We start from the raw sequence: 25,239 nt of genomic DNA on the forward strand, positions 1-25,239 counted from the left end.
TCTCATTGATATAGCTTTATTCTCTTGTACATTATATATATATCATACTAAAATAAACACAAGTTAAAAAAATGAACAAAGAAACTGTACAAAAAAATGTATATATACTACATCTTAATTACAGAACAGTCTACTGTCCAAAAAAGGCACTAAATTCTGAAATGGGCAATACAGTAATTTTGAACATAACTAGATTTGAGCTTGGTACAACAGCATTCAGTCCTCTTAGCAGAGCTATACTGGGATGAGGTGGGTGGTGTTTTCACTGGGGACACAGGAGGACATGTAGACGTGTTGACCCTGACACCACGAGGAAACCCTTTCAAAGTAAAAGCACTACCACCGGAGAACGCACCACATTGGGTTGGGGGAAAGCCCGTTTCAGATTTCAGTTTGTAATTAAAGATTCATCTGCTTCCAGTTTTCTCTTGGAAGAGCACAAAATCTTTTTAAGCACCTGAGGGTTCTTTCTTCCGCCCCATCAACATTTCTGTCAGGCTCACATAAAATACTGCTGGATTAAAACTTGTACTTGCTAATTGGGCCGTGGCATCTCTCAGACACTAAGGCAACTCATTGAAAAGTGTCTTATAGTGAGAGAATAATCTCTAAATGCAGTTGTAGTCTTTTCCTTCCACGCACAACTCATTCAAGACACTCAATATTATTTATAAGGGGAGAGTGACACACCAAACTCCATAGAGAAAAAGGTTCATTAAGAGTCCAGATACCAGCTCACCTACTATCTGCAGGCGTTACCATTCAGGTGTCTGTCTGTCGCTAATCTGGCATTCTACTGCAGCCAGTATCCTCATATGTTGTGCTCATTTATGACCTCTTTTAGTTAACATTTTTGAAAACTGTATTTTATGGACTGTCATTGAATCCTCTTAGTTGCAATCGATCAACAACTGCTTCAGTTTTGAATATTGACCTAGGAATTAGGGACAGTTCTTGTCCAGAGTTTAAAGTTAAGACAATTGTGGTTTGTATTCAGTCTAGCAAAGAATGCCAGCAGTGGTCAGGCATAGACACCCAGTAAACTGTTCTGTGTACTTTTCTAGTCAAAATCTGATTTGAGTTGTGTTACAGTTCCAAATATGGAACACATTTCACCAAATAGCACAATTCAAACACAATTTTATTGTATTATTTCACGAAAAAAAAGGGATAGAATATCTGTGCGCATATGTGCCTATTCTTTGATTTTATTATTTTTTTAAAGTATTTTTAGATCTACAAGACATATTTATTTCTAGTGCGTTGTGTACAAACTGTATTTCGGGGACCCCTAATAACGTTTATGCAATCCCAATCGCCTTCGACAATGTGGTCATGTATAGATGATAACGCTCTCTATGCGTTAGTTTGGCAGTTTTTTAACGCTTTCGATAACCTAGGGTGACAATCTAGAAACGTCCCTCAAACATTAAATGAAGCACGACCAATGAATTGCTAGGAACAGCTCTTTTGTCGCTAGTTTCAATATTGGAGATAATGAGCAATAACCACCTGTACTGTAAAGTTTTAACAGCAATTGCACTATTAAGTATAACTTCAACAGTATAGCAATAGTACAAGAGGAAACTCAGCATTGTAATGTATATAACTTGAAGCTATATATTCATTTGAAATGTATCTATTTCTTTAATTCATTTTTGTCAGTTATACACTTTGCCAGAGGAAGATCAATGTTAAAACATTTCACTATGGAGTTTGATGTGGCGTTATTTTAAAGTGAAAACAGCACAAACGGTGGCTGGATTTAATATAAGGTGTGGAGCAGCTGTAAAGGAATGTGTTTCCCACCAGCCCCATAATAATGTTTCGGACATTTGCAATTTTAAAAAGGAAGGCCCAAGGAAGGGAAGGTTACATTTTAACTTTCATTAATGGCGATTCTGTTTTAAAAAATAAGGTGCATCGTTTTTCATCTTTCACAAATTAGCTTACTAGCTCAGACACAAACAGGGAGACTGTTGTTCAGTCAAATGAGGGATGACACAAATAAAACTAAATTTAAATGATTATGGAAAAAATGATTCAGGAGAAATTTAAATGCAGGATGAGCTTAACAATATAAGCATGTTTCAATTGAAAACATATGTCATTCTTTTTTGTACATTACCATAAAAAATGAGTATAAATACATATTGGTTTTATCTTTCAACCCTTTCTTTTTGAAACACAGTTCCTAGTACCAAGTCACTGTAATCGCAGCTTCGTACATAGAGAAGCGATAATTTAAATAGAGCTATACTAAACTAGAGCCCAGGGCTGGGAGATATTCTACAAGCAGGATCCAGATACTAGATTATTTAAAAGCATTAACGTCCATATTTGCCTATTTAAACATAATATTACATGTGCGTATAACTAGCTAACTGCTGAGTTTAATCCCGCTAAGTAGAATATTTCCCCAGTCCTCCAAAACCATCACTAAGGCATGTGTTCCTTTAAACAACACGTTTGACATTGACCTTTTTAAATACTTGCTGGGCGAAAACAGAAAAGAAATTACCACTCTCATGGCTGTACGCTAAACATGAAGCTGAATATGAAGCTAAATAGAGAAGGTGTCTATATGCTAATCTAACCTTCGATAAAAAATGTTTAGCCTAGCAAATAAACTGGGTAGCTTGGCTCGGTTATAGCTCCAGCAAAAGAATAAAAAGTTACTTCAGCGTGTAACCATCTGTAACACCACGACTTGTTTTGTTTTTACTTATATTGTTGTATGGCTGTAGTAACACAAAATAAACTGAGTTAATTAATGTGCTTTAACCTAGCAGTGAGCTATAGCTTATCCTAGCATGAAGACTGCTAGCTATAGCACATTCGAGCAGTCTTCATGCTAGGCTAAGCTAAGCTAACGGTCTCCTGGCTTCAGTTTCATGTTCAGCGTACAGACATGAGGGCAGTATCAATCCTCACATTGAATTCTGCTCAAACTATATTTTAATCGTTTCCATTTATCAATCTTGGACTTTAAAAAGAGATAATACTCAACATGAAGTGAGAACTAAGAGACTTTAGCCTTAAGAAAGACAGCACTTTGTCTCTTCTTATGGCATGATGATTATCTTGGTTGATTGATGGTTTTGGAAAACTTAAACCCGGCGCAAAAAAGTGGAAAATGTATTTCCAATACAACCACTTCCTATATCTTTGATTCCGTGGTGCTTTTGCCTTTGAGGCTATATAGATTAAATAAAAACTTAAATCGCCTCTTTTGATATTCTAAACCATTTCCAGTGTGGATTTAGTCTAATTTGATGTTTTAAAAAAATCTCTGAAAGCACATTCTTTCTGTTATAATAAAGAGGCAGCTTCACAGAACAAGTAGTAAATAGCTTAGGGGTAATTTATCGTTATATGTGTGGCTGCTAATACCTATCTTTCCCCACACAGGTCTGCTGTAGTGTCAGAACCACGTACGACGGTGCGCTAGCTCCAGAGGCTTCACCGAGCTAGGAAATGCCCTACGTGCGCCAAAGGAGCTAGCAGAAATCGCTTTGGATGAACACCATTTTTTAAAGATCAGTCCTACAGTAGTTTAGCCTTTAAGCTTTTAGCTCCAAGCATCTTTTCCTTTGGCATGGATGAAAACAAAGCACAGTTCCCCTTATTAAATAGCTTACATTTGCTTGATTATCACATTGAACCTAAATTAACCTTCATACCCTCGAGTTCTGAACAGTAGTGTCACTGGGAGGCTAAATGATTGTAGATCCAGTCGCCATCTAGGCAAAAAAAAAAAGTATAAACGCAGGTGAAAGAAACCACTGCTGCTGTTGGATATAAACCTTTACAGTTTGTATGCATACTAAAAAGTGTGTGGTAGTTTCAGGGAAAAAACGAGGTGTTTACTGCAAAAAGTAAAGGTGTAGTTTCCTGTATGAAATTAAGGCTACTTCTTTTTAGAGGTTTTCATCCAACAGCGGCTCATGTAAAAAGCCACTCCACTAAGAAATGAGGGTGTAAGACAGCAACTGTATGCTTCTGATTATCCTTCCAGAGAGGGGGAGGAGGAACCTCTCTCCCTCCATCTTTCCCCAGACAGCTGCTGGAAGTCGCTCTTCCGATGAACTGCACAATGAAGAGGATAATCTGAGGGTTACGCAGGTAGGTAGAGTGTGACTGAGAACCATAAGAACCATATATATATTATATATATACAGTACACGTTGTTTTTTTTTTCTTGAGGTTGACGCTGAGGTGATATAGACTGAGGATCGGCTCAGACAACCAGGCTGGAGAGGGAAGCACGGGGGAGTAAGAGGAGAGGTATCCTGTGAGGGGGGAGAAGGGAGATACAATCCCAGATGAGGGTCACTGATTCAGGGGTTGAAGGCCTGGGTTCCCCCCTTTATCTTCTTTCCGTGGAACACTTTAGGAGACCCATTTCCTCCAGCTGTGTCAATACATTAGGTAGGGGGGGGGGGATTACTGTTTACATTGACTGTGTTGGAGGAGGGAAGCTGAGAGGGGGGGACGGATCCAGATTTACTAAGTAACATTATTTTGGTCTATGTTTGTTTGTTTTTTTATCTCCCTGTTTTTTCTCCTCCTTTCTTTGACAGTCATTTCTCTTCCGCTTTCCTGTGCAGTTCATTCGTCCTCCAGGGACTCCGTCTTGATGTCGTTTGGGACCCCCCCGGTTCTGGACAGGGCCAGGATGGTGTGGTTGACAGCAGCCATCTCCACAGCCAGCGAGATGGGGTCCTGGTGCTCGATGTGCGCCGCGCCGTCCTCCTGACGCGGAGAGGGACATTAAGGACAAGGTCAGTGGTGAACGGATCAAACAGCAGTAAGTATACTTTTGTACATATTTCTGTTCGTTAAAAACTGTAAATACTCCAGAAATATGAAAATTGTATTAAATGTCTCGTCAGACGACAGAGACAGCTTTGATTTTACGGAGAAAAATAGGGGATGGATGTCCGGTGGGTCTGCCGGTGGACGAGTGGCAGGCAGCAGGCGTACACTGAAACTGAGATTTCTGAATTAGTTTCTTTTACTCTCCTTTTTTCTGTAGAGGAAGTAAAGAAACCGGAACTCTAGATTTATTTGTTGTTTGAGGTGCAATATATGACTCAGCCATGAAGACACTATTATTTTCCGCTTCGCTCTAATGCATTATTTTTGACTGAAAGTGGGCGGGGCCGTAACCATACTATATTTTTGTAGAAAAAACCCTGGTGTATTCGTGGCGTTTTATCATTCTAGGCCAGCTACATATTCATTCAGGTTTTACAAAATGAAAAAATGTGAAGAAAGTGCCTTTATTGGCTCTAATGTAATATGCAATGGTTAGCATGTACGGCTAACAAGCTAACCACCTACAGTAGTAACCCGTACTGTGTCCCAATTGGATGTGAATTAGAAAATGAGTATTATTTTTATGCAATAGATACGTGATTAGTTGTTTTCAGACAGATCTTTAAAGAGTTGTATTGTGGGAGAGGGACAACTCTTAACCTGTGTGATTGGACTGTGAGTTTCCCCCACCCTCTTTTTGGACTACACTTGAAAGCGGTGCTCCCTACTACCACCGTAACCAGGATATCCAGCATCATTACTAAAATGCTCAAAAAGAGGTTAGCACAGTTGTAAAAACCCAGGTTATTCTGCTGCGTTTTAAAGATATTGTCGTGCTTCTGTGTGGAGGTACCTGTGTTGGCGAGGTGGGCTCCAGGCGGTAAAGGCCAAAAGGTCGGCTGAGAGGTCTCTTGTCAAAATAGGGCAGGTCAAATGCCTGGAGGAAATAAAAAGGACACATTTAGCTCGGTTTAGTTCTAACAAACTCAAGCTTATTAGATGAAACCTTTGGTAGTATTCTGATTGACTTTCACACTTCACTAGGTGCTAAACAGACAATGTTACTTATTAGCTGGAGTGGCCAACTGTAACTGGCTCTCACTTCAGGAGTCTCAACAATGCGTTACTCCAGTTTAGTTTCAAATGGTTACCAGAAAAAATTAGCAGAAGGTAAGCTGTTGTTAATTAATATGCCTTGGGCCAAACATGTTAAGCTATAATTCTTAGATCATAAACAAAACTACAGTTAGATTTTTTTGTAGTTTCTCCTTTTTGAGATAATTTGAGAACAGGATCCAGACAACCTTTACTTAATAAAACAACTTTAACCAAAGACAGGGAAACTGATCAGCTAAGTTAGCGGAAGAAAGATGTAAAATGCATGATCACGTATAACTAATGACTGAATGAATGATCATTAGAATGAGCCTTGGGTGTGGAAGGATGGATGTGAATGGTTAGCAAGTGGCTAATCCATAAAAACAGAGAAAAAAAATATAGGAATAAAACAAGCAATACATGACGCCATGAAGCTGTAGAACAAGAAGTGACCTCCCTCTCTTGAATCAGTTGTTAACAGTACTGTCTGGATCATAAATCTGGTTTTATGCGTCTTTTGGGATCCATTATCACGCTCTACCTGCTCTGATAAGTCGTTTCCGTCGATGTCGTCGCTGTTGGAGTGTCCCCCCGGACTCTGGACGTCTATTCCATGACTCTCCAGGATTGTGGCTTCTTGGAGGAAGAGGATGAATTGTTAGACTTATGATTGATCACTGAAAGTATCCTTCAGTACAAACGTTATAGATTCAGATACTTCTAATTTTAATTCCCAACCAGGGGTACGTGGACGGATTGTGCAGCATCTAAATAGTGAAACTGTAAAAGATTTTGTAATTTTTTTTGTAATTCAACAGCGCTGCCATTCACTCAATCTATTTAACTGGGAATATATACTTAATATGGCCCTATGATGCTTTTTGGGTTATCCCTTTCCTGTAGTGTGTTTGTACAGGTTTTTGTGCATGTAAATGGTCTGCAAAGACTAAAATCCCAGTTCCCTCTAGGCGGAGTTTCTCTCCCACATGCATGAAAAGTAGTTTCAATAAAAAGCTAACATGGAATGGATAAACACTTGATATTGAAAGCTGAAATTAAAGGGAAAATGATTTGGATGTATTAACATATGGATAAATGGTGATAATATTAGGCTAAAAGTAATGATAAAGTGGTCAAAATATTAGTTTTATGGTATATTATGTAAGTAATGGATAAATTGACCTTGGACTAGCAGGATCATTTTTACAAGTCCAAAATGCATCAATGTTAAAGCAGGAAAATAGAAATGAAACAGCAGCTGTGTGAGATACAGATATCAGGTGACTTACTATTCTAAAATCGCCCAAAGGTTTTACAGGCATTTTTTCCAGGCGTTTTAGGCCTAAATGGGTTAACAAACATTGAGCTCATTAAAGGTGACTGAATGAATGAATTATGAGCATGAGAAATGCGAAATGTTATAAAAGGTTTTTACATTTCTTATCTAACATCCCACCCCCCAAGCCACATTACCAATGTTGGCCCGTCTCTTGATCTCTTTGCGGCGGTTGGCGAACCAGTTGTAAACTTTCAGGGAGGTGACCCTCTCCAGATCGGACAGCTTCTTCCCTGGAACACACAACCAGACACTCGGATCACTCAGATCCGTCTCACATTGATGTTGGAACATTATTTTTTTGGAGTCTATTATCTATCTGGTCAAGGTGTGAATACCACTTTTATTTCTGCTTATATAAATGATTTTGTTTGATAACCAATAAGGGTTTTAAATCTGTGATATCACACGATATACGCAGACGTTTTGGCTTTAAAACACACATCGAGTCCAAGAAAAATAATATCCAAAATGATCTGGTCTTAAGAGAGCACGAAATTTGGTTTGGTAAAATGCAACAAGGGAATAATGAGCATTTTTCCTAATCGGTCTCAGAATTATTGTTCTATGATGATATTCTCTCAGCCCTGTAACACTTCTGTTTATACCAAATGAAATGTAAAAATATGCATGGCTGGCTGACAGATAGATAGGTTGTTAGGGACTATTTCTATGGAAATATTCAGAACAAAGATATAAGAATATTTGTCACAAGCAAATATAATAAATAATATTCCCATTATACTCAGGAGAATATGATTTTTTGCAAGACTTCTCTGAATAGTTAACAAGAATAAAAACATAAAATAAAGCCATAATTTAAATTAAAAAGCAGCCAAGACTCAGCATCTGCAGATGCCGCCATGTCAAAGCTATTATCATTATGTAAGTGAGTGAATATCAAATGCAGACAACGTGTTTTCACTGAATCACTCTCACACTCATGCACACCGATTCCTGTTTTCAGTGCTTTACCTGGCTTCTGAATAACAGCATTGCAGGCGTTTGCTATCTCCTCCCGCTTGGCCTCATCCGGGTACTGGTTGTCGTTGAAGTAGCTATAAATAGACGGAGAGACGCACTGATTCAATTAGTTTCCCGACACAAGGACAATGTCAACGAACGGGACTTATGTATGCTGTAGAGAGTATGACGAGTCACACGCTGATTGTCTAGACCTTTCTTTGCACAGGTTGCAATATTGCCTGAACTCCGTGTGGAAATAAGGGAGAAGTTATGAAACAAACTCCCGTTTATAATTTTTCTTCTGCTTTTTCCTGCACTCACCTCTCCATCACGGCCAGGCATTCTTTTCTCCAGGTGAAGCGACTCCCTCGGCGCAGGCGGAACGTTCCGGGGGCAGTGTTGATAGGTGGTGGGGTTTGCCTCCACTCCATATCCTCCAGAGGTAACGGAGCAGGCCGCATGTTCAGAGTGGCACCTGTGGGGGGGAGTTTCGAGTCTCGATACAATCAGCCTCAGGAGCCTGAAGTCTGCTGGTGTGTTTTAGCCACTGGAAGTCTGGGAAAACTCCGTAATAATGTGTGTATTGGCTGTTTTTACAGATGAACTGAGCACATCCCTTTAGGAAAATGCATACGAGAAAGCTCTTTTGCAAATCTTACAATACATTACATTCTGATTATAAACTCGAGCAGATAGTGCTGACAAAGACCGCGCTTGCCTCGTCCCGAATCATGACCACAGCAGAAAAGAAATCACAAAAGCTTTAATTTGCAGTGAAACTCATTAAGTAAGCCACATTCTTGTTAGCCGTATCCTTCAGTATCATTACCTCATCTGACACATGCATTGTGAACCAGTCCTAACTGGGTCGCCCAGCAACAGTGCGGGTTATCAGACCAGGATGAGCGGGACATCACTATCTCTGCAGCAGTGATGGAGTGCGTGTTCGTATGTGTGTGTGCGTGTTTGTATATCTTTGTGTGTGTGTGTGTGTGTGCAGCCTGTGTTGGGCTGGGCCGGGCTCCGTCTGGACATAAATAGCATAAAGCAGTTTCCACTGTGGCTGTTGGCAGGGCTCCACCAGGAGCGTGCCGCAGAGGACGAGGCGTGGGATGTCTGCTGTCTGGCTATAGGCTGAGACAGCGCATACATATGTACACGCAGGACTGGAGCCAGCAGGAGGCCTGGTGTTCTTGCTGTTAACCATTCACAGTGAGATTGTGTAAGACCACACACTCATCTTTTGACTGCATGTCCTTCTCAAATAAACCAAATCTAACATGGAACTACTGCAAGACAAACCTAATGTTACATTTGTTCCCTGCACACTCTGATTTGTTTGACAGATGGTTTAAAAAAAAGCACAACTATGGGTTAAAAAGTAGGAGAAAATATTCCAATAAATGACATGCTTTGTTATTAATAATCTGAATGAATCACATATTAATATTCACTTACAAAAGCCCCCAAATTATGTTTTCTCTAACTCAAAACTGTACTTTCTAACAGCACAAGCAGTGTATAAAAGGGGGCATTTGAATTATATATATTTTTTTTTAATCACTTGACAGACTTTTGCCAACTTATATTGTTTTTATCATAGTTCTATATTTATTCATTTTCTGAACTTAATTCCTGTTACTGTGTTTATGTAGGAATCTTTATAAACCAAAAGTCCTTTTCATTCATTTCTGTCCTAACACTTCCTGCATGCCTTTTCCTCCGTCTCAGTTTAAAGCACATTCCTTCAGTAAGCCAAGCACTCAGAGTCAGGAGGGAGCCGAGGTTTAGAGGCTCTGATGTACCTGGAGTTGTTTTCTCCAGCGTGTACCAGCGGTAGAAGGCCCTCTTCTTCTGCTCGCTCAGGTCGGAGCCGTGCTGCAGCAGCCAATGGGAGATCCTGCTCTGGCTGATGCCTGGAAAGCAGCCAGACATCGAATTACAACAGAGTGCTTTGCATCGAGCCTTAGGCACAATTTGTAGACAACCCTTAAAGAATTCAAGAGACAGAGGGGAATACTAGAGGGAGGGAAGTGTTTTTGTCTCTCCTTAGATTGGACTTTATTCTTACTCCATCGCTTGTCTGGACACTTAAACTCTTTCTACTGCTTGCTTGAGATTTTTTTAAGTGGATATTAGGATTTGATTTGGAAAGGAGTCAAACTATATTTGATGGGTAAACCACCACAGCTGTGGGGGGGCCCAAGGCAGAGGGGGGGCCCATGGGAAGTTTAGATTTTTTTTTTCAAAGTATTTTTTGTTGTTGTTCAACTAAATTTCATGATAAATATCAATCTAAATGCAAGCTTAACGTATTCGTTTTTATAAATTGTATGGTATATTATTCCAAAAAAGTCAAATCTGCTGTCACTACACTATTGTGAACACCCCTTGAGAAAAGCGCAAGATGGTTCAGTCCACACGGTCGGAGTTTGGCAATTGCACCTTGACGCTTACGGTGACTCGGTGTCGGTGATATGCAAGATGTCAGAGCGTAAAAAATGTAAGTCTGGTTCTCAAAAGAGAAAGGAGAGAAAAGACAGGGAGAGGAGGCAAATTGAAGGATGTGAAGTTCTGACGAACTTCTTTGCAAAGAAAGGTGAGCACAAACGTTTAAACACACAAGATGAAACGGCATTATTAGGTGCCATACGTCCTCCGTTATCGTTGCTAAAATAAGCAGAGGCTATCCAAGAGCTACACTTTCAATAAGGCCTTGGTTAAGTTGGCATAAAGGATAAATAAAGTGAACATTATATTGCAACAGAAGGCTACTGATTTGAAGCAAGCAAATATTAAATGAATACTAAGCCGTTATTGTGCTGGCTACATGATGAATACTAATATATAGCATAAGCTAGTTCCCAGACGTCATGATATTAGCTTACACAATGGCCAACATCCATCCTAGCTGCCTGCTAAAACATAATTTGTGAAACACATTCCAGAAACTGCCACAGAAAGTGGTCCTGCAGCTGCAACAAGCCCACCATCATCCACTGATGCAGACTTGAGACAAGGTGAGCTAGTTCAACATGAAAGCAAAAATGAAACTATTTTGACTTGAATGACTGCAGCAACAGGGTGTTAGTGTATTTGGCAATAATTGATAAGAGACTAATGTTGATTGTACTTCATGCTCCCACAGAAGAGCCTGATGTAGATAGAGAAGAAGTGAGAGAAGATGGTGGAAGTGATAGTGAAAGAGAAGACAGCGAACATGAAGGTTGCATTCAGGATAGAGAGGAGGACGGATAGAGGACAGAAGAGGTAACACTTAGTCAGGGTGAAGCCGAACAGTTCTGCCCAGAAGATCCAGGATTATGGCCAGAGATGTTAGATAAACACCAGAGGGAAATAATTGTATGTGCACTGGCAAATAAAGAAAAAATCAACACATTGACACCGACAGATATGGAGGGTAGACCCTTTCCAATATATCTTCAATATGTAAAGTCTCCAAATGGCCGTGAGAAAATCAGAAGAGATTGGCTTATTCACAGTGAGAGTGCCAAGGCTCTTTATTGCATTCCATGCCTACTGTTTTCCCATGAGCTGTCAAAGCCATCCACAAGTGCCCCAAACAGCAAGGATGGATATACATTAGAGCACATTAAATGGAATTACATGTACAAAAAACTTCCAGAGCACGAGACAGGCATGTCCCATGAACAGTGCTATTTAAAATGGAAGAACCTTCAGCACTCACTTTTGACAGCCAGTGGAGTTGATGGGCATCTTCAAAAACAGATGCAAGGGGAAATAGAAAAGAATAGGCTGCTTCTGGAGAGGCTTTTAGATGTGACCCTTCATTTGGCATCAATTTAGGTGATGTCCATAATGGGAATTTTCTTGGTACGTTGGAGTTGCTGGCCCGTTATGATAACGTTTTACACAGCAACTTGGAAATGATAAGGCAACACAAAAAGGGAAGATTAACACACTATCTAAGTCCTCAAACACAAAATGAATTCATCGATCTCTGTGGCGAACGAGTGCTAAATAGTATCTTGGAAGAAAGGGAAGCTGCCATCTACTATTCCATAATATGTGACTCAACCCCAGACGTGTCACACACTGAACAGAATGTTTTACTGTAGAGATACACATACAAAGATGGAGACATTTGGAAGATAAAAGAAAGATTCTGCCAATTTAAAGTCTTCTTTAAAAAGACAGGCAGTGAAATTTCTGAGATGATTCTTGATGTTCTGCAAGCCAGAGGCATACCATTAGAAGATTGTAGAGGGCAAGGGTATGACAATGGAGCCAACATGTCAGGAAAAGTGAAAGGTGTGCAAGCCAATATTTTGAAAGCCAATCCATTTGCCTTGTACTCCCCGTGTGCCGCTCATACACTCAATTTGGTGGGTGTACATGCAGCTCAGTCGAGCACTGAGGTAGCAGCATTTTTTGGCTTTGTAAATCGTCTCTACAATTTCTTCAGTGCCAGTCCAGAGCGATGGGCAATCCTCAAGAAAGAAACTGGATGCTCACTTCATCGTCCCTCGGACACTGGATGGAGTGCCAAGATTGATGCTGTCAAAGCTGTGGCAACTCGTTTGCCCTCTATTCTGGTTGCACTGGAATGTGTTATAAGCACATGCAATCTGACAAGTGATGCCAAATCGGAGGCAAAAAGTTTAAAAACCTATTTCCACACCTTTGATGCAGTGATTTTGCTTACTGTGTGGGTTAAAGTGCTACAGTCAATCGAACATCGCAATCTGATTCTTCAAACAGGTAATATATCCCTGGATATTCAAGCGTCAAACATTAGAGCACTACAGGATGAAATGCAGGCTTTGCGGGGTGAATGGGACTTGCTTCTTGCCGAGGCCTCGCAAGTAGCCCAAAGCATGGACATCCCCACTCAGTTTCAAAGTGAAGGGAAGCGGAAACGGAAAAGGAAACGTATGCCTGATGAAGAGGGGGAAGATGAAAATACACATGAAGACAATGCAGCAAACACATTCAGAAACCAGACCTTTTTTGTTGCAATGGATAGCATCATCAGTGCTTTGAGTTCAAGATTTCAGACCACAGCCAACATATGTGAAACTTTTGCACCTATTCTGAAGTTTGCTGACATGTCAGAAGAACAAACAAAAGTATCATGCCGGACTCTGACAAGAACATATCCCAACGATCTTACAGCTGGTTTTGAGAATGAAGTTTTGCACCTAAAAATAATACATGAAGCCACATTTCCTCACAACCTGTCACCTCTTCAGCTCCTCAATGCCATATATAACCTGCAGCTACAGAGCATTTTTGGAGAAATCTGCATTGCATTGAGGATTCTCTGCACCTTACCTGTAAGCGTTGCTGGCGGAGAATGTGCTTTCAGCAAGATGAAACTGGTTAAAAACTACTTGAGGTCCACCATGTGCCAAGATAGACTGAAGAGTCTTGCTCTTCTCTCCATTGAAAGCACATTGGCAAGAGCATTGGACTTTAAGGAACTCATCAGTGATTTTGCCAGCAAGAAGACCCGTCAGTGGGCATTTTCTGCAGAGTAAACCAGAATATTTGTGCAAAGATTCTGAAATCTGTTTGAGCCTTTTTTGTTTCTTTACATGAAAATGAGTATTGAGTCATGTTTTGTTTGGTTACCTTTTATGATTATTATTATATTTTAAGATTTGCCACATTCTTGTTCTCTAATAAATATAATGGGTACAGTCTTGTGTGGTTGTGTTTTCTTATACAGTAGCTTAAGTAGACTTGTGAATTATGGTTAAATCATAATGGTTAGATATAGCCATTGTGGTGGGGGGTAAGGCCCTTGGCAGACGGGCGGGGGGGGGAGTGTGTGAGTTGAGGGGGTGGGGGCCCGGACTTTTTGTGTATGGGCCCAGAATTTGGTGCTACGGCCCTGGGCGTATGTATGTTCCTTGAGGGACTACCATTGACCGCAAAACAACCAAATATTGCATTTTTCAAAGGCCAGTAATTAAAATATTGCATCTTTTGCCTTATAATCCTTTGGATCTCATGTTTGCCATTTTGTCTGTGTGCCAACCACATGTCATGTCTCTAGAGTTATATGTCAGAAGATATTTAACTGTAAAAATAGCTTCAAAGACCTTCAGATCGGGGCAAAAATGACAAAGACAAAAACTATGCAAATCTCAAGTTTTTAGGCAAACACAGAAGCTTCCACATGATTAATCCTTTACATTTATAGTTAGAAACTGGAGAAAATGAGCTTTCACAGATAAGTTGGTAGTAACACAATGAAAAGAGGAAGGGAAAGATTTAAACTCAAACCTTATGTGCACATATGATGACATGTTATTACTGTTTCCTCTCCCTCTGATTTATTCATACAGCTTAACATGGAAAGTCGAAATTTAAACTGGAGGGACGCACATTCAACAACAAACTAAATGTGAGCAGTGGACAAAATGTCCATATGTTTGCAACAAAATCACAGTTTAGCGTGTCATTATTGCTACTAACCGGTAACTTGTGCCACCACTGCCTGAGAGATCCTCCTGTTCCCCAGGAACGCTTTAATCTCCTCTTTCACCATGCTGCTGTCCCTCCTGCACACACACCACACCATAGCACAAGTCAGAACACAGCTACAGCACTTAATACACTGTCAGCAGCATAATGTAAAGAACATAGCAGGTATTTGACAGAGGGAAACATCACACAGCATTTAAAAACACCCCACATTTTATTCAGATATGTAGTGCCCTACTAATTTCTGTTTACATTGTCATTCATAAAGAAATGAAAAGGGTTATACATATGTGTATTGACATGTCGTTTTTTTTCGTCACCACTAAGTTACAAGAAGAGTACATTCAGTCTCAGTTATTCGTTAAGTTGTCATATTTCCTACGTTTTAGAAGTCCTTGAACTTCACATTTGTATTTGTTGATAGTGATACAGCGGACAAATCAGAGTTCAGTGTTCTAACCTACCGGGTTTAGAAGAGGGGGGACTTAGTCGGAGAAGCGCGAAAAGGAGAGAGAGGCAAAGTACGGAGAAGTTAATAGGGGATTATCACGCTGATACGTAGGACTCCGCATTCAGTGATCTTTGTCCACTGCCACTTCCAGTGAATCTCTCATCACTCGATGGAAGACCGTAAGTTTAATTATACTGCATCCCTGGTAAATTTATATATCATTTGCAACAAGATTATCATTTTAGTTGAACTTTACCAACTAAAATTATTAGTGTTGTGTCTTTAATGTAGATGGTTTTCCAAGCTGATGCAGCCGAACTTCAAGAAACTTCATGCAGCTGTACAGCAGGCAAGGTTCTGTGCAACCATCTAGCGGCCTTGTTGTTCCAGAGTGCCCATTACAGCATGTTGCAGGTGAGGGCTGCTGTCTGGGATGATGTTTACATGGGCAGGTTGATTGGAGTGACACTGGTTCTAGAGGTCTACCTTTGATTGTTAACAAGCACATCCTCAATCTTGGTTTGCTCTTCTATCTTTTGTTCTGCAGGTGAGAGCTGTACCACCACCTGTGGCCTGCACAAGCTCTCTGCAAACATGGCATCGACCAAGGACAAAGGTAACATTGCAGCCGCGCGGAGCTGCACCGCATTGAATAGACTTCCAGTCTATTTTACAGCCGCGACGTGAGCTGCCCAGCGTGACACCTGTTAATATCATTCCCAGGGGATCCATGCAGAGCCGGTTCAGGACTTGGTTGTTAGGAAACAAAGCCATCCGCCAGGAGTGTATGCAAATTAACACTCTATCAAGCATACACAGGTAATGCTACTGTAACTAATATCATACTGTTGGCTGCCGTATAATACATAATTGTATCTTGCCACTTTTATACACATAGATTATGTAGCAAATATAACACTGCAGTGAGCAATTCTCCAGAAAGACTCTTGACATCAAAATTGAAAACCAAAACAAGCTGCAAGAGATGTGTGGATAATTTAACACTTACTGTTTTTAATTTTACGTTTCAGGATCCCTCCCTGAACCGCAAGTCTTGTATCTTGGGAAAGGACTGAAAAACCTCAGGCCGCAACCACCAATATCCTCAGTGCTGCATGGCTTGTCTGAACTCTCCATGCTCGACTCCAGGTTCGGGCCTGTGCCGCGAGGTTCACCCCTGTCCTACCAGTGTCCTCCTGTGGTCAAACGCGGAAATTATGTCCAACAACCAGATGCACCAACATTCCCTAAACTGCCTTTAGAGGGGTCAACATTTCCCACTACTTTTCCAAACTTTGACCCAAACTCCCAACAGTTTCTCCATTTGGACAGCTTAACTGTGACACACGAGATAGCAGCTGAGAGAGGAGCAGACACGTGAGCAGTCTGAGTGCCCATTATGGCAAGCTTTACGCAAGCCTAGAGTGACAGCTAGTAGGTTCTATGAGGCAGGGCGGATACTTAAGGGAGTAAGCCAAACTCCCGTCATGAAAAGGGGCCTTGAACGCGAGCCACAGGTGCTGGAACAGTATTCAAAACATTTCAATGTAAATGTCTCAGGCTGTGGATTTGTTATCCATCCCGATGCAAGGGTATATGACCCTAGCGCCATTCTGTGTTTTGGGCTTGCTGAAGTTAAATGCCCAGACATCTCTAGCATTTCTGAGGCAGGACATGTACAAATGGTGACTGGTCAGGCAAATCTGAAGCAGCATCATAAATAACACTGGCAGGTTCAAGGTCAATTGGCAGTAACTGGTTGAGTTTGTGCGATTTTATAACAGACACTGAATGAGACTTCAAAGTCGAAAGAGTCTGGAGGGATGATTAAATGATAGAAGAGATGAAAAAGAAGGTGGAACTGTACTTCTTTGGTACATATATAAAGTGTATCTTCAGCAGAATGTGAAATGAACTGAATGAATAAAAGATTTTATTAATTCCCTTTTTCTGAGTACATTATTTACTACGTTATAACATATTTACATTATTTTTTGAATACTTTCAGGACGGACTGACCTTTAGAATTGATTATAGATGAATGACTCTCATTCAATTGTATACAATGTTTTCAGTATACAGTTAAATGCATGTGATCGGGGGAAACACTATTCAACAGGGATGTAGCCTTTTAAATCAATTGGTCCCTAGAAGTTGGTCATCACACAGCAGACGGTCCACAGCTGGTTGACTGTCCCAGACAAGGTTAGAGGGAGAGTGTTCCCAGATGCGGTATTCCTTGACTCTGCGTATTGCTCTTTCCACGAGGATTCGAAGTCGGGCGATTGCTGGTCTTTTTAGAGCATCCTCTTTGGTGAACTTCGCTGTGGTTAGTGATGAAATTAGTTAATTATTTCAGTGATTGACTTGGCAGTCCCAGTTGGTAGACTTAGCCACGTTAGCTAACGCTAGCCTGCTAGCACTACCTGTAACGTTAGTGCAGTCTGATTCACTAAAGTGCCGACTAAAATCAAACGTGCTACCTTGTTTTATTTTAAAGTTTGGCCCTTCATTCAGGCGACCCGCCTGAATCCACTTCTTCCTTAAACTCAATTCAGTCGGGAATCCATGAAAACTTAAGTAGGGTTGGCGTTGTTTGTTCGATTTGCAAAGTGGAACAGAGCAGTGATATCTAGCCTTCGTTTCAGCCATTGTTGAACTGCGCCGGAAGTGGACATGCACAAAGTTGACATATGAGTTGAAACCCGGAAGCGTGATAATCCCCTATACCGGAGGAAAAAACGTCTTTATTTATTTTGAGTTACTAATGTTAAAATAAGCTAGAAGTACTGTTGTGTGTTCGAGTGCCTGGTAGAAGAGCGTGGAACGCATTTGGTGACAAATTCACAAGACTATGCAAAACTGCGAGGTTTTATGCTAACTGTAGCAACGGCTAAGCTAGCCTCAAGTTTAGCTGCGTTGTCCAGAGTCCGGGTTTATTGTTTTAGTAGTTTAGTAGTTAGTTTCATCGAGGAGATACGTCTATGGATCAGCCGTGAGGAGGGAATATGAGCTCCGATCTTGCGCACCAACAAGGGTACCATAACTGACTAAAATCCCGGGTACTTTTATTTATTTTGTTTTATACCGAGTCGTGGAATATGTGTTGTTATTAAGTTGACATGTTATTAAAGTAAAGTGTATACAGATTGACAATCATTTCAGGTACAGTTCGGGTATTTCTGTTAATGGAATATTTCTGATGGTAATCAGAGTGGGGGCTCTAGAGCTGATATTTGGAGTTGCATGGGAGATTTTCTATGTTTTGCAGTATAGCTACGGTCTATCGCCGTGCTACCTGAGGGCTTTTAGTGACCAAAGTGAGAACCCTAGATAGGAGAGCTTATAGTAGATCCCACCACAGCTCCTCCCATGCTCGTAGTACTGTCCTGGTTTACTTAACCTGTCCTGAGCTAAGTGGTTGGTAGGGCTACAGATACATTCAGTAAGGTAAAGTTTAAACTAGATGGAAAGGCTGAGTATTTAAATAGATTTTCGCGCTTTCAGGGGGTTATATGGCCGCTACATATCGTAGGATTGGTAGTTTGATCCCCAGTCCCTGTAGTCAACATGTCCTTGAGCAGGATACTTAAGCCCAAATTGCTCCTGTATGCATTTTGACAGTATTAAAGTGCATTTAATAAATCGGTTTGCATTTCAGACAGTCAAATGATTTTGTACTGAGCCAGCATTATGCCATATTAAACAGGACAAAACCATTTTAATCAAAGGTGCATTTTGATTATCTGCATATTGTTCTATTCTATTATGGCTCCCACATAATCAACGCTGCATTTCAGAGGAACACAAAGGCGTGAATTTTAATGAATTGAGGCAAAATGGAGTGAAATACATTTTACAATGCCTCAGTCCTCAGCGGGGGGAAAAATAAAACATGCAGAGACTTGCAGGAACAGAGGGTGGTGAGGGAACATGTGCAGTCACACAGTGTACCCACCCTGCTTTCTGGCTTCCAGCCCAATCCCCTCCTCTGTGCGTACACAATAACATCGACATACATACACACCCAGCAGCTCATGACTGTCTTGGCTTAATCTTGGTACAGATTTTGAACACCTGTCAAATGTGTACACTGGTCGGTGCATATTTATCCACACGTAAAGAGCATACTTTCACCAAACTCCCACCCCCACCCAACTTAAATATCACTGGGGCTTGAACTGTAGAATCACAGCATCCTTTGAACCCACAGAGGAGAAGGGCATCAAAGTCCCGAGTGCTCCGCAAGCATATTTCTGAAATGCGCCAGGACTCTTGACATCCAGCGTCAATATCCTCCGCGGCAGCCTCTTGCGGAGCGGCTAAAATTAGAGCTTAAAAAACGCTGCTTGTATCGACACAAGTGAATCGATGTAGCACGAGCTGCTGTACAAGACTGAGGAGGAGTGGGAAGTGCAGCAGGGAGGGAGGGAGCAGGGAGATGTGTTGTCGGATGCCGACTCAAAGACCGAACCCCTGCGGAGACGGAAATGTGCACTTAGATGAGAGAGAGAAAAAAATCCGAAGGGCACCGTGGGATTGTTGACAAGCCGAAAGCGCCTGTCACGCCCCGGCAGCCCTGCGGAGCGAGTCCTACACGCCGAAAGGAAGCTACTTAACTTCTTGTTGTCTAAACAGGACATGTAATCTAATGCAGCGGCAGAGGGGATGAGCAACGGGACAGCTTGGGCAGTGCTGAGGGTAGAGCCGGAGCTCTTAATGCCTGTTCTTATTGGGACTGTTCATGCAGGGCAGCGGGGAGGCGGCAGGAGGAGAGGGCTCTTGTGTGAAGTGCTCAGAAGAAGAGAGTAGGTGGCTCTCATGTGGAAAGTGATGGAGGATGAACACTGAAACTGCCACAGGAAAGGGTGTAGAGAAACAGGTTATAGTTATGAGGTTTATTTCTTTTCTGCTACTGCTCATCTCTGTGTGCCTTAATTAAGTCATGAAGAAATGAGTGTCCAATCCAGGGAATGAGTTAGCCTTTTAGCACTTTCAGTTCCCTTGTTCTTTTTGTTTAGATGCCTGAAATAAGACCTGTGGTTAGCACAAGCTTGAGTGAGTCCGAAAACTCGGTAATGAGTTAACATTTTACCACTTTAGGTTCCCTTGTTTTTGAAGTCAGCAGTTTTCTTTATGTGTTTTTGGTTAAATGCTTAAAACAAAACCTGTGGTTAACGCAAGCTTAGGCGTTTTTTTACATTTTGACCTACAACATAAAATGCATCAGTAAACATCCCACTGGTGATCCACATATTTTATGTGTCTTAAATTGCATTTGCTAAAAAGTTGTAAATGAGACGATCAAAGTCATCACGCAGAACATAGCTGTTTAAAGCCCAAAATTAGCATTGTACTTCTGCTCAGTGTATTCACGCATAACGGTGGTGTTTATATGTTGAGATGATCCTGTTGAACAAACTGTGCCACGATCATAACCGTTTGTTGGCAACATTTTTTCTGCTTTATTCCAAATCCAGTGGGAAAATTCCAACGCTTTGTGACGAGGGAGCCCTTGCCATGCTAACTTCCGGGTTGGCCTACAAAAATACGACATCACTGCACCACTCTGTAAAATGAAATGAGAACCCTTCTGGGGGAAACCCTTCAAAACACCCAAAGGAAATGACTTAATGTTTTACTGTAAAACAACAACAAGCCTTTTCAATTAGATGGGAACACAATACGCTCATCACAAACATTGTTTTGTACTGTAACTTTAGTAAAGGTTTTTTTCTTCAATTTGGAACGTTTACAAAAGAGGCTCTATCTAACTGAGCAGGAGCTTTCAATCTTAATGTCATTTCATGTCACTGTATGTGATTTCATGAAATGTATCCAGAGGTTCGCTATTATAAAAGCTGCTCCTCTCTCCTTCTCACGAAATGTCATCTTGAACCCTGAAGGCTTTTCAAAAAGTTCAGCACAGAACAGCGTCTTTCTCATTCCATAAGATATTTAGGGATCATCTCAACAGGAACGTCTTTATGACCGTCTTTGTTATTTAATACAGGATGTACATACATCCTAAACAACTAAACAATAGTTCCATTCATTGAGAACATTTGGCGTAATATTTTGCATGCTTCATGTCAGGGTGGTGTGGTTCACACCGCGCGTGTAAAGTATGATTTAAGTATCAATCTAGCGCTGTCTCAATTCTGATACTCTCCTTAGTGCACTGCCATATTGTGCACTGTGATGGAGTTGGTGTGTTGGTTTTTCACTAGCGAAGTGTTGTCTCAAATCGCACCAGCAGCTGTGCCCTCCCCGGACCCGCAACTTTAACATTAACACTGCTCAAATAACCCTATAAAATCAATGATTCTTTTTCATCACCAGTATACTGGTCCATTTCCAATGTCAAGAATACATTTCGACATGAGATATTATGCCAGAAAAAAAGAAAGACATTTGAATATACATACATCCTACTCTATCCTTGGATGATTTCCCTTTGGATTCAGAAAATATGCTCTTTTAAAACTCGGGAAAAAAATTAAGTAAGACAAATAGGCACATTTTAAAGATCGTGTGACATGATGAAAAACTCCAGAACTTAATCAACTGCTGTTTTCAAGGACAAGAATGAACCATAAAACCTCAGTTTTTCTGAACATCGGTGCTGTCTTATTAACCCTGACATAAAGTGTGCTTTCTTGCCTCATAGTTAATGGTATTACTGCCATGAAGAGGAATCTCCAATCCAAACAAGTGGACACATTAAATTGAAAATGCGTGAATAAAACACAATGAATAATAGCTTTCAATATCGTTTTTTAAGCACCTCTTGTGTTTTGTACCCACGAGATGACTTTGTAAAGCTTGTTGATATGATGGAAATGTGTCTTTACATACAGTTCTGTCTAGTTCTCCAACCTTAAGTTGGACACTGAGTAGATTGTTTCCTCAAACAAAGTTTTAGAGCCCACTTCACCTCCGTTTCTACTCACCTCATCAGCTCCTCCACCTTGTCGTCGATGTCCAGGTCTTCTTCTGTAGCTTCGAACCCGAACGCTCGTGCTGCGGCCGCGCTGTTCACTGGGTATCTGGGAGGAGACAGCTTCCCGTTGGGTGTGGCGGCTAGGCTATCCCGGCCGTTCTGCGTCAGAGCCACCAGTGAGACCGGAGAGGGCAAGATGGCAGAAGGCGGCGGTGGTCCCGGAGGCGGGGAGGTGTTGTAACTGTTACTTGGAGACGGCGAGAGCCCCCCTGCGCTGCCGAACTGCGTCTGCGTGGCGGTGGAGATTTTGGAGGTGGTGGAAGACGCGGCGGGCGCGGAGTGATCGCCCTCGCCGGTGGTGGTGTTGCCGTTGCACGTCACGGAAGAGGTGGTGGTTGCAGAGGCAGTGTTGTTATTGTTGAGTGATGTAGTAGTGTTGGAGGCAGAGTTGTTGGTGCAGCTGTTGGCCCCACCTACTCCGTAGCAGGACGAGGAGGAGGAGGAGGAAGATGTGCGGCGGCCAAACTTGTCGCCATGCTCCCGGTCCAGCCGGTCCAGAGTTTCGAGCGCATGCAGGATCTCCTGCTTGTTCATGCCGGAGCGACGCAGCCGCTGCAGCAGATCTATCTGCTCGATGGTGAAGCGCGGCTCCTCGCTGAACTCAGACATCCTGCTGCTGGAGGAGACACAAGACAGACAGGTTGTGAGGCGGTGGAGAGAGGAGGAGATGAAAGGAAACAGGAAGCGCTGGGGGAAGTTAAAGAAAGAGTGTTCAAGATGTTCAAAGAGAGATGGAGACGCAGGGAGCAAAGTCAGGCAGAAATTAGACAGATGAAAGGATGCAATGGGAGGATTAAGTAGGAAAAGAAACACAGTTCAGCTGAGGAGAAACATTTGAATGATATAGAAGAAGAAGTGAGGCAGAGAAAGAGAGGGGTGAAGTAGAAAGAGAGGGGTGGAAAAGGAGGAAAAACTGCAAGAAAATAAAGACACAGCAAATAAGAAAAGGAAGACAAGAGCAAGAGATAGTGTGAAAGAAAAAGGGAGGGAGGGAGGGGCAGGGCATAAAAATCTGCTATTTTTGGGAACCAGCCGGCAACGCACGCAGAGTGCCAGAGTCACCTTGACAGCTGATGCTATCTTAACATTCTGACTGCCATTCTTTAAGAGCTATAATATATCCCTGGTGCTGCACACCACCCACGCTGTATGTTTTTCATAAGCAATTTGCTGTGCTCAAAATCAATGCAACTGGATTCAGACTGCGGCAGATTTTTCCATCTTCTGTGCCAGCGCGACCTATGCTGATATGATAAATGCTTTAAAAGGGGTCACTGGCATTTCCTACATCTTTGTTAGTCTAAGCTGTGCAAAAGACAGAGACAAAACTCAATGCTTAAAGAGTGTATGCAGTGTTTTTAAGTCGCCGTGAAGGAAACTAATATAGCCGTGATGAGATGAAACCCTGAGGCGGTCTATAAAGCCGAGATTTGAAGGAAAAGAACAATTGCAAACATTTAAGACACATTGAGAGGGCCCTGGAATACATGACTTGTAGAAGAGGGTAGTTAAGACTGCAGAACATTAACTAATTCTTGAGTTAACATTAGGAATCCATATGGAATCTTGTAATTCATTATCAATATCAGTTACATTGCAAAACCCTGTCACATCCCAGGGGGTGAGCTGCACACTATAACATACTATGGGATGGTTTCTTTAACTTGAATTGTTCATATGAAAATGATGCATTAACTACTTCTTCAGTACTTTCAGATATTCTGTGTTCTTTTACAGAGACACATTGTGTGGTGCAAGCAAATATGAGCATTTGGAATCATTAGCCATCCTGGTGAAGCATTTACAAAGTTAACTATTCAATTTAAAGCTGGTTTAACTGCTTGAAACACACCCTACAAGGGAACACAGAATCATCCTGATATAAATCAATGCTCTACACTGTTTTACTGTAGGTCACAGGTAACACAAACTTGAGGTGTGCAACCCATAAGAAGGGAACAAAGGCTGACTGATCTTAATTTTACTATAGAATCACAAGTCAAGAACAATAGAGGCTGGCCAGTCTTTGACAGATGATAAACTTTCTTTTGCACACATCCCTAAGGAATTTGATCACTTGAAAACAGTCAGTTAAAGAACGGTTCAAAACCCACAAAAGTGTTCAAGAATAAAAATGACAGTAGATAAATCATTTTTAGTTTTACATCATGCACAAAAAAAAGCAGCTTTCTTACCTAAATACAGATTGCATGCATGATGCATTAGATATTCCCAGTACAGTCTGTGGTGTAAATCAAACGCGTTTCTTTGGCAGTGTAGTTTTCTAGATTGTGCAAACACTGACCAAAGTTGCTGGTATCTTTTTGGTCCATGTGTTTTTGTTTTGCTGACTGTGGCCCTGCAGCGAGAGCTCAGATCTGCCGCTCGCCTCAGCGCTGCAGGGAAGCCGCTGGTGATGCCAGCCTTCACGCCCTTTGCCCACAAGCTAACGTTAGCAAATGTTTCTTTGGCAGACTGACGGTGTCCTATGCTAAATGAGCCGGCTTGAAACACTCGAGCTCATAAATAATCTCCACTAGAGCTGCTGCTGCATATATACCAGGTAACAGTCCATATGCATCACAGAGGACGGCTAGCAACTTATGCTATTTTCGGTAGCACTGGGGTTGTAGAATGATAGCATAACATGCTAGGCGTGCCAATGCTGATACTAGCTGACGTTAGCCGCCGTGCTGGCTAGCGAGCGTTTGATATTAATAACATCACTTTTAGTGTTGGAAATAGATAAGTGCATGACTTACCTCGGTTCAAATCGTCCACTTAACCATTTAACTTTGTAACTCGAGCAAAGACCCGCTGTGTCTTTCACTGCAGCCGAACAGTAAGGCGGTATGAATACAGTGCCCTGTCCGACCCCTTTCCAAGGATTTCTAATCAGAGGCGAATTATTTGCCTCTCTGCTTTGTCTGTCTGACAACAGCCATATTGACAACTAACACCTCTGAGTAGCTCTGAGGGAACTGTAGTTTTACTCTCACAAAGGCCTCTGCCGGGCGTAGGAGTTCGTTACACTAAAAACTACAAATCCCTGAAATAAGAGCGAGTGGAGCTGAGGCTCGCTGATCTACA

General features: G+C 41.5%; 1 protein-coding gene across 4 annotated transcripts; it reads right to left on the reverse strand.

Annotated features, from left to right (window-relative positions):
• Positions 1–2: 2 nt before the first annotated feature.
• Positions 3–25,239, reverse strand: hmbox1b (homeobox containing 1 b). 4 transcript variants are annotated; one of them, XR_010167510.1, is made up of 11 exons: positions 24,912–25,239; positions 22,100–22,765; positions 14,687–14,772; positions 10,027–10,137; positions 8,543–8,696; positions 8,231–8,313; positions 7,393–7,488; positions 7,209–7,261; positions 6,461–6,555; positions 5,675–5,758; positions 4,642–4,755 (listed from the first exon to the last, which is right to left on the reverse strand). XR_010167510.1 is itself a non-coding variant. In XM_063902162.1 (10 exons), the coding sequence occupies exons 2-10, from the start codon at positions 22,756–22,758 to the stop codon at positions 4,612–4,614; spliced, it is 1,512 nt and encodes a 503-aa protein (XP_063758232.1). In that variant the 5' UTR covers positions 22,759–22,762; positions 24,912–25,235; the 3' UTR covers positions 3–4,611. The 4 variants fall into 4 exon arrangements, 3 of the variants coding, with proteins under 3 accessions (XP_063758232.1, XP_063758231.1, XP_063758234.1); XM_063902162.1 differs by lacking the exon at positions 7,209–7,261 and having other exon boundaries at positions 3–4,755; positions 22,100–22,762; positions 24,912–25,235; XM_063902161.1 differs by lacking the exon at positions 7,209–7,261 and having other exon boundaries at positions 3–4,755; positions 24,912–25,233.

The sequence above is a fragment of the Eleginops maclovinus genome, chromosome 15 (assembly GCF_036324505.1).
Source record: "Eleginops maclovinus isolate JMC-PN-2008 ecotype Puerto Natales chromosome 15, JC_Emac_rtc_rv5, whole genome shotgun sequence".
Taxonomy (NCBI): domain Eukaryota; kingdom Metazoa; phylum Chordata; class Actinopteri; order Perciformes; family Eleginopidae; genus Eleginops; species Eleginops maclovinus.

Excerpts from the sequence above, each read along its gene's own strand:
- hmbox1b (XM_063902162.1), bottom strand. The coding sequence starts at position 22,758 with ATGTCTGAGTTCAGCGAGGAGCCGCGCTTCACCATCGAGCAGATAGAT. Across the intron at positions 8,697-10,026 it reads GCTGGAGAAAACAACTCCAG|GTGCCACTCTGAACATGCGG; the intron begins GTACATCAGAGC and ends TCCCCCCCACAG. Across the intron at positions 6,556-7,392 it reads CAAGAGACGGGCCAACATTG|AAGCCACAATCCTGGAGAGT; the intron begins GTAATGTGGCTT and ends TCTTCCTCCAAG.